This window comes from Lampetra fluviatilis, chromosome 51 (assembly GCF_964198595.1).
Source record: "Lampetra fluviatilis chromosome 51, kcLamFluv1.1, whole genome shotgun sequence".
Taxonomy (NCBI): domain Eukaryota; kingdom Metazoa; phylum Chordata; class Hyperoartia; order Petromyzontiformes; family Petromyzontidae; genus Lampetra; species Lampetra fluviatilis.
The window spans coordinates 9,453,876-9,464,710 of record NC_136325.1 but is presented as its reverse complement, the minus strand read 5'-3'; the positions used below and the strand labels follow the sequence as shown (position 1 = coordinate 9,464,710).

The following is a 10,835-nucleotide window of genomic DNA, read 5'->3' as shown; positions in this document are numbered from 1 at the left end:
ACTTTTAAACAACTTTTATTGTCGCCAGCAGCCTCAGCACTGGAGGCGATTCCGATATGAAATACACACTCACCAGCAACGCAAGTAAACAAGCGCTATACATCTAGAGAGAGACAGTTTTCAGTTTAATTTATTAGGTATAGCCCTGTGAGCCATTCGGCTCTTGAATCGGGTGTAAACGCAACATACAACAAACAAGAAAACATCTTAAAGTGACTAAGTGCAAACAGAAAATCCAAGAAAAGACAGCAAAATATTGCAGAAAAAGCACCGTGAACGAACGCTGTGTGCAAAAATCCCAGTGGGATGCAAGTCAAACAACAACAACCACAAGACAACTTCGATTAAGGCCATCGTTGACAGTATTCGCACGTGGACAGCAGAGGTGGCGTGATGGACACAGCCGTTTCAATATGGGCGGCACAAGCTGTCTGTGTGTTTGGGGCCGTCCATATATGACGTCACGCACCTAGGGGGGGGGTCAGACATTTGTGACGATGTGTGACGAGGGGGGGGGGTTGAGAAATGTGACGTCACATCAAAATGCGCAACTTTTAATAAATATAGACAACACGTTCTACTTAATTAAATAGACTTTTTAATAAATCTTTTCTCCTACAACATCAGAGTGCAGCGCCACATTAAAACGCACTACAATGACAATAGTTTAAAGCGATTTGAAGCATGTTTTATTTTTTTGGGGGGGGGGGGGCAGAGCTTTGTGACGTCATATTTGAGGGGGGGGGGTCTGACTTTTTGTGACGTCGTGTGACGAGGGGGGGGGGGCAAACATCGTCCAAAATCGCGTGACGTAATTTATGGACGGCCCAAGTGTTTCTGCCTTGTGATGGCACTTTGTAGGATTAACGTTGAGATTTATAAGGGCACGGGATGACCAATAAGGGCTAAATTTGTATGTGATAAGTTAGGGCACTGATAAGGGGTTGACAGGTAGGCGCATACGTATAGCTCGTGCTATACTTATGCGCACTTGGGAATCAATTCCCATGTGCGTATCTACACTATGAAATCTATGTCAAACCTTTATTCGTGAAATATATCGCGACGCTCGTGCTATACTTATGCGCACTTGGGAATAAAGGGGAAACTTATTGTCATATTTTGGTACTGGCAAAGGAGGTCCCATGATGACTGATATCTATTTTGGAATATCTGAATAGTTTGATGGTAATGCGCATTATGAAATGTATGATGTCATCCGAAACTTATATACATTACGGAATCAATTTCTGCGTGCTGGTACTGCTCATACACACTATGGAATCAATCCTGCGCGCACTACTTATACGCATTATGGAATTATATAGTATGATGCTAATGACGTTATGAAATGTATTGCTATGTTCATCCTACTTATATACATTACGGAATACATTTCTGCGTGCGCGTACTACTTATATGCACTATGGAATTAAATAGCACGATGCTAATGCGCGTTATGAAATATATTGATATGTTCATCCTATACTTATACACATTACGGAATCAATTTCTGCGTGCGCGTACTACTTATACGCACTATGGAATTAAATATCATGATGCTAATGTGCGTTATAAAATGTATTGTTATGTACATCCTATACTTATATACATTACGGAATCAATTTCTGCGTGCGCGTACTACTTATTCACACTATGGAATTAAATAGCACGATGCTAATGCGCACTATGAAATGTAACACGACGCTCGCGCTATACTTGTGCGCAGTGGGGAATGTGAAGCGGAACGCGGCTTCGTGACGACGACGATGGCCACGCAGTCGGGCCCTCGGCGGCCGCCCTCGGTGGCGAGCGGGGCCCTCCCCCAGCAGCCGCAGGGCCCTGAGTCCAGGGCCCCCCTCCAGCCGCAGCAGGGCCTCGGGTCCAGGGCCCCCCCCCAGCCGCAGGGCCTCGGGTCCAGGGTCCCCGGGGAGCAGCCGGCGGGCAGGGAGCGCTGGGGCCCCGGCGCCCCGGCCATGGCGCTGCTGAGCGAGCGGCAGGGAGACAGCGTGGCGGCGCTGCAGGCGCTGGCGGAGAGCAGAGCCCTGCCCGAGCAGGTAACGAGGGGTAACGAGGTGGTAACAAGGGGTAACGAGATGGTAACGAGGTGTAACGAGCGGCAGGGAGACAGCGTGGCGGCGCTGCAGGCGCTGGCGGAGAGCAGAGCCCTGCCCGAGCAGGTAACGAGGGGTAACGAGGTGGTAACAAGGGGTAACGAGATGGTAACGAGGTGTAACGAGCGGCAGGGAGACAGCGTGGCGGCGCTGCAGGCGCTGGCGGAGAGCAGAGCCCTGCCCGAGCAGGTAACGAGGGGTAACGAGGTGGTAACAAGGGGTAACGAGATGGTAACGAGGTGTAACGAGCGGCAGGGAGACAGCGTGGCGGCGCTGCAGGCGCTGGCGGAGAGCAGAGCCCTGCCCGAGCAGGTAACGAGGGGTAATGAGATGGTAACGAGGGGTAACGAGATGGTAACGAGGGGTAACGAGCGGCAGGGAGACAGCGTGGCGGCGCTGCAGGCGCTGGCGGAGAGCAGAGCCCTGCCCGAGCAGGTAACGAGGGGTAACAAGATGGTAACGAGGGGTAACGAGATGGTAACGAGGGGTAACGAGCGGCAGGGAGACAGCGTGGCGGCGCTGCAGGCGCTGGCGGAGAGCAGAACCCTGCCCGAGCAGGTAACGAGGGGTAACGAGGTGGTAACGAGGGGTAACGAGATGGTAACGAGGTGTAACGAGCGGCAGGGAGACAGCGTGGCGGCGCTGCAGGCGCTGGCGCAGAGCAGAACCCTGCCCGAGCAGGTAACGAGGGGTAACGAGGTGGTAACGAGATGGTAACAAGGGGTAACGAGATGGTAACGAGGGGTAACAATCAGCGACGAGTAGTAACGAGATAGTAACTAGGGGTAACGAGATGGTAACGAGGGGGTAACGATATGGTAACGAGATGGTAACGAGGGGTAACGAGGAGACAGATTAATCAGTGACGAGGATTACAGGGTGAGAATCTTGATGTTAGACTGGAGGCGTAAATCCGATGAGCTGTGAAGCTCTTTCCCCCAACTGCCCCCAGTCGGGTCACGAGGAGCCTGCCACAGGAGCCGGAGTTGATGTTCACACCACCCGAGTGGCAATTGCGGCTCTTAAGTTCTGGTGATTTAGCGTCACCGGCTGATGACTCAAATACGTACGGTGCGAAAAAAGTTAAGCGGGTACGTACAGTGGCCCGAGCCATTCTCGAGTGCGGCCTTGTGCATTGGTCTGTGGCCCACAGTGGCCCACACACGACGGCGTGGGCCCTCTCACGCCCGCCGTGCAAGTAGCACCGCGGTTTAAAATTGTTAAAATTAATAATTATCGGGGCGGCCGCTGCATCCGAACCGCGCACCTCGACCACGACTTCTGCACAGCCCTTGGACGTTGTTGTCTCAGCGTGCGGCGCATGGAGCGGTGGCGCTGCGGTTAGCGCACCGCAATGTGGAGCAGCCGGCAAGCAGAGTTCGATTCCCGCTCACGGCCAACACCAGCGACGATTATCTAAATCGGTTCTGGGCTTGCCCTAAGTCGACTCGGCCTCAAATGAGTACTTGTGTGCGGTGTGCAAACATCGCCACTGGGGAGACAAAGGCGGCCGGGCCGTGGGCTGGCCACCCACCCCCTCGTGCGCTGTACCGGCCTTCATAAGGAGCTCGCTAACAGCACTTGCTCCTACGGTCTCTGAAAGCTATACGGGGGAACTTTGTCTTTGTTCGACTTTATTGAGCACCTGTGTGTAAACATCAGCACTGGGGAGACAAAGGCGGCAGTTACCGAACACAACTGTCCCTCATCCTCATTGATAGGTTCTCACTTACACTGGCCCCAACAGTCTGTTAAAGGCTCTACACTTCCGCTCATGACCAGCGGTAGCGTAGAGGTTAACTCACTGCAACTACGAACCCAGGCGCCAAGTTCAATTCCCACTCATAACCAATAACTGGCGAATATTTGAACTCGTCACGGGGCTGCCCTAGGTCGACTCAGCCTTGAATGTGTCCCTGGTGTAGCGTGTAAAGCATCAGTGCTGGTGAGACAAAGGCGTGCCACTCGTGGTCTTGGAAACTCACCCCCATTATGTGCCATGTCTGCTCGCTCACAGAACTTTTTCCAACAGCCAGTTCAAGGCTGTTGGAGACTAGGCTCTTAGATAAGCTGTCTCGGGTGTGGACCAATCAACTTCAAGGACAGTGCATATCATTATCATTACCAGAGTTGTTTCTTTTTGTTTGCATTTTGACTGCTTGTGTTGTGGTTATTGCAAACATGATGCCTTGTATAAAGGTGTCAGTTTTGTACCAGTTGAAAGGGTAAAAACCTACTACTACAGTTCAAGGCTATTGGGAGGGGCACCGAGGTCCTCCCTATATCACGGTCCACCCTAAACCGCATCCGCACAAACCATGGCAGACGCGGATGCACAAATGTCAAATTTTTAATTCTCCAGTGTGCCATCACAGCGATGCACTCCGCTGCTCCTGACGCAGTTGCCTGGCTTTACCACCTGAATGTGAAATCGCAGTTGTTGCTCTGCATCTGCATCACCCATACGAAAGAAGAAGGAGTGGGGCGATGTTTGTCGTTGTGTGATCGCGTGTCCCTCCGGCAGCTGCCCCTGGAGGAGCTGACGAGGCTGCCCAGCCGCCCCTTGCAGCTGCCGGCGCCCCTGGCCGCACCCGCGTCTCTCGAGGAGGCCCTGTCCAACGGTTTCCGCTCGCTCGGCATGGAGCACGAGAGGATAGAGACGGCCCAGCAGGTGCCGCCAGCCACGCACGCAGCACCAGCGCACGAGACACGAGTGGCAATACCCACCCTGCCCTACCCTGCCCCTTCGCCTGCCCCCCCCCCATGCCTTTGCCTCATACCAAAAACTCAGCACGTTAAAGGTTGCCAGGCAAATGAAATGGAAATGACCCATTTCTTTGGGCAGACAGCGATGTGATGGTGAATGTTTGATGTCACAGTGGTAACGTTCTGACCCGCCCCGACTGGACATCTGTGAAAAAGAGCTTTACAGCTCATCGGATTCCTCCAGTCTAAATACACGTTCTGATATTCAGGTGCAGAATTACATGATCCATTTCCAAGTTCGTTACTTGATGAAGGTCAAAGCAGTTTGAGCGAAAGGTTGTGCGTTGATGTTAAGTTCAGTCATGAAAGGCTTCAAGCCATCGGTGAGGAGCTTTATTGATTAGAATTTGATCAATCCATTGGCATGTATAAATAATATAATCTCTGTGAACATTAGTCTTTTTCAGGTAGTGGAGGTTAAATTATGAAAAATAAATTGGCATAAAACTACCACGTTGCTTACCCCAAAAACGAATATCAATAATTCTGTTGCCTATGAACACCCACGTTAGAAGTTCAAAACGAACAGGTTTCATCAATAACACTGGCCTTCAAAGGATAAAAATGGGCGACGTTTGAGGAAATGTCCCTTCTTCAGAGCACTTACATAGTCCAGAGACACAGAGGGGTCTCTCTGTGTGAAATAAACAACATTGATCACCACCAACTTTGATCAAATCTCGCAGTGGCTGTGAGAGTTTTTCTTCAGCTCCCCGATGAACTGAAACAATAGCAAATGGCGAGTGAAACGCTTCTACACGTGACATTTAGTTTGGCTGTAGGGTGGTCAAGGGTCTTAAAGACAATAATTTTTGGCATAACCAAAACATGTATTATGAATCATAGGTTTGGCTGCAAAAACCTTAGAATTTAAATGACGTAAGGATTCTAATAGCTGAGTGAAGAGTGGGTGAGTCAGTCAGCAGTGTGTCGCACACGGGATATTGTATTACGAGGGACGTGTGTTTGCTACGTGTTGTTGCTGTGTGTGTTAGTGCTGTGTCGGTTCTGTGTGTTAATGCCACATTGGTTCTGTGCGTCGATGCCGTGTGTCTTGTTGCTGTGCGTCGATGCTGTGTGTAGTTGCTATGTGTGCGTGTTGTGTTGGTACTGTTTGCGTGAGTTCTTTGTGTCACGGTGCTTCGATGTTGGTGCGGCGTGTGGTCAAAACGCCCGTGCATTTTTCCTGTGCAGTTCTTCACGTGGTTCTCCAAGGTGCAGGATCAGATCAATGAGGATGAGGATGCCAGCTACAGGTGTGTGTGTGTCGTCCCGCATCAACTCTGGCGCACAACAATCCCCCCTCGAGCTGGCGTCGTAGACAGTTTAGAACCAGTGAAGGAGGCCAGACACGCAGAGTCAGAGAGAGGTTAATTGAATTATCATTGAAAGGGAATGCTTTAGTTGTTTATGCTAATACACCACATAGAAGCACTCCAAATGGAAGACCGGGCTAGGTTTAATTTTAATAAATGGCTCCTTTCTCTTTGCTATGGGACTCTGTGGGAGTGGTTTGAATCGGTCTATGAGACTCTGCAATTGGCTTCCCATTGGGGGCAGATGAACTGTGCAGCATGAGCGCGATTGGCTACGTACCGTGCGAAAGAAGTTCAACATACTATGTACATGTTTAACTTTTACTTATTCGATAATTGATTAATTTGCAGTTTAACATTTCTTGCAAATTTCGACAATGACGCAGGCACACATTGGCCTACTCTTGCGAATGACGTCACGGGATATTTAACGCCCGCTGTGAAGCAGATGGCACACATTTTTACGATGAATACATCCGAACGGGCGGCCGCTGAATTGGAACTGCGAACTTCTGCTATAAGCAGCGAATACCCAACCGCTGGGGCCTGTCACCGCTGAATAGAGCGATGTCACCGCTCCATATATATGGGCGCAGTGGTGGCGAGATGTTAACTACCCTGCCTCTTATGCAGGAGGTCGTGGGTTCCATCACCAGCCTGATGCCTGTGTATTTGGAATGTGCATGTTCTCACCACACTTGGATTTTTCTCCGGGTCCTCTGGTTTTTCCCTCCACGTTTAGAATCAACATGCGTTTAGAGTGTGTTTCTGCTGTCAATTTCCACGTGATAAGCCACTTCGTTGAGTTATCAATTGTGGCCAGGTCGGTTCTGAAGAAGAGCTGTGTAGCGCAGTGGGAGGGACTTACCTGGTAAAATAAAAAATTGTTTAGTTTTATATTCTGGACATCTGTGAAAAAGTGTTTCATAGCTCTTTGGATTTCTCCAGGACACATAACGATTCTTATTCTGATATCAACCCGGAGCGCATTGCAGAGTGGCTACGACTGACGTGCGTGCCCGCCGCCCCCTCGGCAGGCGCGTGCGCGAGTCCCTGTACGGCTACGGCGAGCAGTGCGACGCGATGCTGCGCGACGTCGACCTGGCGCTGCAGGAGCTGCAGCTGCTGGAGCAGCAGTACGTGCTCGTGTCCACCAAGACCGGGGCGCTGCACTCCGCCTGCGAGGAGCTGCTCATGCAGCAGGCACGGACCGCGCGCGGCAGTGGTGGTGACACGCGGCACGCGGGCTCTCCGTACAACGCACGCAAGTGTCGCTGCGGTCTACGGCTCCAATGTCGCCACGCCCCCGATTAACACTGCGGGCACGTTGGCCGTAAAAACTGTACCCGCCTGTCTCATTTGTGGTTCAACGTTAACGATCACATCATTCGCAAACGAAGGCCATTGTGTGCCGGTGCTCCGGTCCTAATTTGGCAAACAAACAAAAAACCCTGAAAATTGCTCACTTTGACCGTACTGTACATAGCAATCATCGTGCACTGGTGCAACAACTCTCCTGAAAAAGAGTCTTGAGACACATGCTTTCCTGACTAAATAGGGATAATCACACAATTACAATGAATCGTGACACAACTGCTGGTCCCTGTGTTTCCCCGCTGCGTGCAGTCCAAGCTCGTGGAGCTGGCTGAAGACATCCAGCAGAAGCTGTCTTACTTCAACGACCTGGAGAACATCAGCACGGTGCGTGCGGTGCCGCCACGAGAACGCGCCGGCGGTTCCCCCACTCACGATGGAACGGGTTGCGTAATCGACAAAATTCCGCTCGTCAGAAGCGAGCCAGGCATTCTTACTCTGTTCCAGCCTTGAGTACGGTTGTAGTGGTGGTCATCAGTGGTGGTGACGGCGGTTGTGGTACAGCGGGGAGCGGTGGTGTAGCGAGCTGCGCTACGAACCCGGCGACCCCAGTTCGATTCCCACGCACGGCCAACACAAAGTGACGATTATCTGAACCGGTCTTGGGCCTCCCCTCAAATGAGTAGCTGGTGCGGTGTGTTAACATCGCCACTGGGGAGACAAAGACGGTCGGGCGTGGTGCTGGCCACCTTCCCCCTCATGTGCCTTTCCCACCTTCATAGGTGCCTGCTGAAAGCACTTGCCGTAACACTTTGTTAAGGCTATATGGGGGATATTTGTCATTTTGTTATATTGGGGAGTCGACGTTTATTTTGTTTAACCAGGTGGTGAGATCTCAAGAGACCAGGAAAGGAGTCTCATCGCAAGCGTGACCTGGGCCACCCACACCACTAAAGCAAAACAAATATATTACAGCAACGAAGTGAATAGAAATGAGAAAAAAACAACTTCATCTCATTATAAATAAAACATATTGCACAAATATGACCCATGTTAAATAATCAATTCCCTGTAGCGAAAGTCGCTTTGGGCAGATTATTTTTAGATTGATCACAGTAAACTTCTAGTTGAGTTACAGAAACATTGAACGGATTTAGGGTGCCTTGCACCAATGTGCAAACCGACGAGGGTATAACGAGGCAAACGCAGTTGCCAGTGAAGTTATAAAAGAATCGACAGTCTGGCATGGAACTGTGATCCCGATGTGTAAAGTAGCCGAGGGAATTGGACAGGATGGAATTTCCAGGTGTTTGGGGCGTTAACACAGAATGAGTGAGATCCATGCAGGTTTTGTCCTTGGTACAATCCACTTTAGTGTTGTCGGGCGCCGTAATATTTTGAAGCTTTTGGTGCTGGATTAACACTGTGGATAGGTAAGGTCCAGAGTCATGAGGGTACGCATTAAATAGGAACTTGGGCCAGTGAATTTCCCTCTGAGTTGAAAGATGAGAGGTGGTAACCGGTCTTAGAGTAAAGATCACCGTGGTCACATGGTGGTCGTGCTGTCATGTGGTATATAGATGGTCGTGGTTGTCGTGTGTGTTGGTTGTTGTATTGTAAGGATGTTACACTTGTTGGGGTGTGTGTAGAGAGGTTGCGGTAGTGTGTGGTGGCTTCTAGTTGTCTATCCGGCCAGGTGGCCACGCAGTAGAGCGAGCAGCTCGCAATGGAGAGACCGCGAGTTCAAATCCTGGTTGTGGGGGCTGACTCAGCCCCATAATCCCTCCGGGGTCAATACAAATGTGTTCCGCTTCATGGACAAGTCAACAATGGATAGACCCGCCCCCGTCATAGGAATGTGGAATTTCTCACCACTGGGTTTAGTGCATCGCCTCAATGTTCACTTTGACTTTTGTTTGGAACTGTGCAACGGCCGTTGTTGTTGAATCGTTGCTTAAGTCACCGCCCCCGCCCCCCCTCGTACCATCTACTTCCTCCGTTGTTTAGAAGCTGAACAACCCCAACTTGGCCGTGACGAGCGAGGGCTTCGTGGCGACGCTGGTCAAGCTCGACGACTGCATCTCCTACATCTCCTCCCACGTGGGTGTCTCACAGGGGGGGGGGCACACCTGGGCTGCCACATTTCCCCGCCCCCCTCTTCAGATATCTTCTGTAAATATTGATATATGTATGTGTATATTTGAGCAGCAGGGTGGTGGGTAACGTTTGTGGCTCATTGCACAGTTGGCTATGTACAGTGCGAACGACGTTCATACATGTGCAGTGCAGTAGCAAGGTGCCTGGGTTCGATTCCCAATTCAGGTGCCTTTCTGTGTAGTGTTTTTCTGTTCTCCTACTGCTCTGCATGGGGTTCCTCCATTTTCTCCGCTTTACTTCCAAAGACAAAAACACCCTCACACAATGTAACTGGCATTGGCCAAAACATCCCAGTGCAGAAAAAAAATCGCCTGCAAATGACTCCACTGGGATCGCACGCACACGCATATATCAGCAACATCGCTAACTTTTGCAACAGAAAACTTGGTAGGACCCTCCTGAAAAGGGTCGTCTCGTATATATATAAAAAAATCTAATTATTAGTTTTAAATGACGTCATTCATACAAATCGCATCTCACAGTCGCTGAGGAACCACAGACACGAGCTGGAAGGCTGCCAGGCGGAGCCGGCGCCAACAGTTTGCTCTGCAATTAGTTTTGTGTTTATACGTGTCGGAGGAAGCCAGAGCAGCCGGAGAGACCCACACATGCAAGGAGGCAAGACTCTGTACCATACAGAAGGGCCAGACGATATCAGTCCACACTTCTCTGTGACGCATTCCACTGGCAAGCCAGGGTATATGGCTCCTTGGTGCCCACTGGAGCGGAGTTTCGCAATATTTGTCATTTGTCCGATCCACCAACCCTCGCCTCCATAGTGCTGGAAGACTCGGTGAGACTTCCCTGCACAAAACAAACACAAGAACATTCATGACTAAGCCTATTAAACACAGCGCCTTGCTTCGCGATACCCCTGCGCAAGAATATTGGCGCAATTACCACACGCTCGAATGATTTGACGATGTGATCTCGGCACGTGCGTACGTACGTGTGTACGTGTGTACGTGCGTACGTGTGTACGTGCGTACGTGCGTACGTGTGTACGTGCGTACGTGTGTACGTGCGTACGTGTGTACGTGCGTACGTGTGTACGTTGGAACTTTCACACCGTACGTAGCCAACCGTGCTAATCGTGAGGTTTGCGGAGGCATGATGCGGTAACCGCACCCCGTGTGTCCGGGCCCACGGCCATGGTGTCTCCTCGCAC

The 10,835-nt window shown here is 50.8% G+C and overlaps 1 protein-coding gene across 3 annotated transcripts in view; it reads left to right on the top strand.

The window, feature by feature from the left end:
* Positions 1-1,723: 1,723 nt before the first annotated feature.
* COG3 (component of oligomeric golgi complex 3) overlaps positions 1,724-10,835 on the top strand; it is a 29,360-nt gene continuing 20,248 nt past the window's right edge. For 2 of the 3 annotated variants that reach the window (XM_078878703.1, XM_078878702.1), the window contains exons 1-6: positions 2,352-2,549; positions 4,639-4,785; positions 6,075-6,136; positions 7,234-7,399; positions 7,823-7,897; positions 9,518-9,610. In XM_078878703.1, coding sequence (XP_078734829.1) covers positions 2,445-2,549; positions 4,639-4,785; positions 6,075-6,136; positions 7,234-7,399; positions 7,823-7,897; positions 9,518-9,610 — 648 coding nt within the window. In that variant the 5' untranslated portion in view covers positions 2,352-2,444. Of the gene's footprint in view, positions 2,058-2,351; positions 2,550-4,638; positions 4,786-6,074; positions 6,137-7,233; positions 7,400-7,822; positions 7,898-9,517; positions 9,611-10,835 lie in introns of those variants that run through there. The other variant, XM_078878704.1, reaches the window with a different exon arrangement.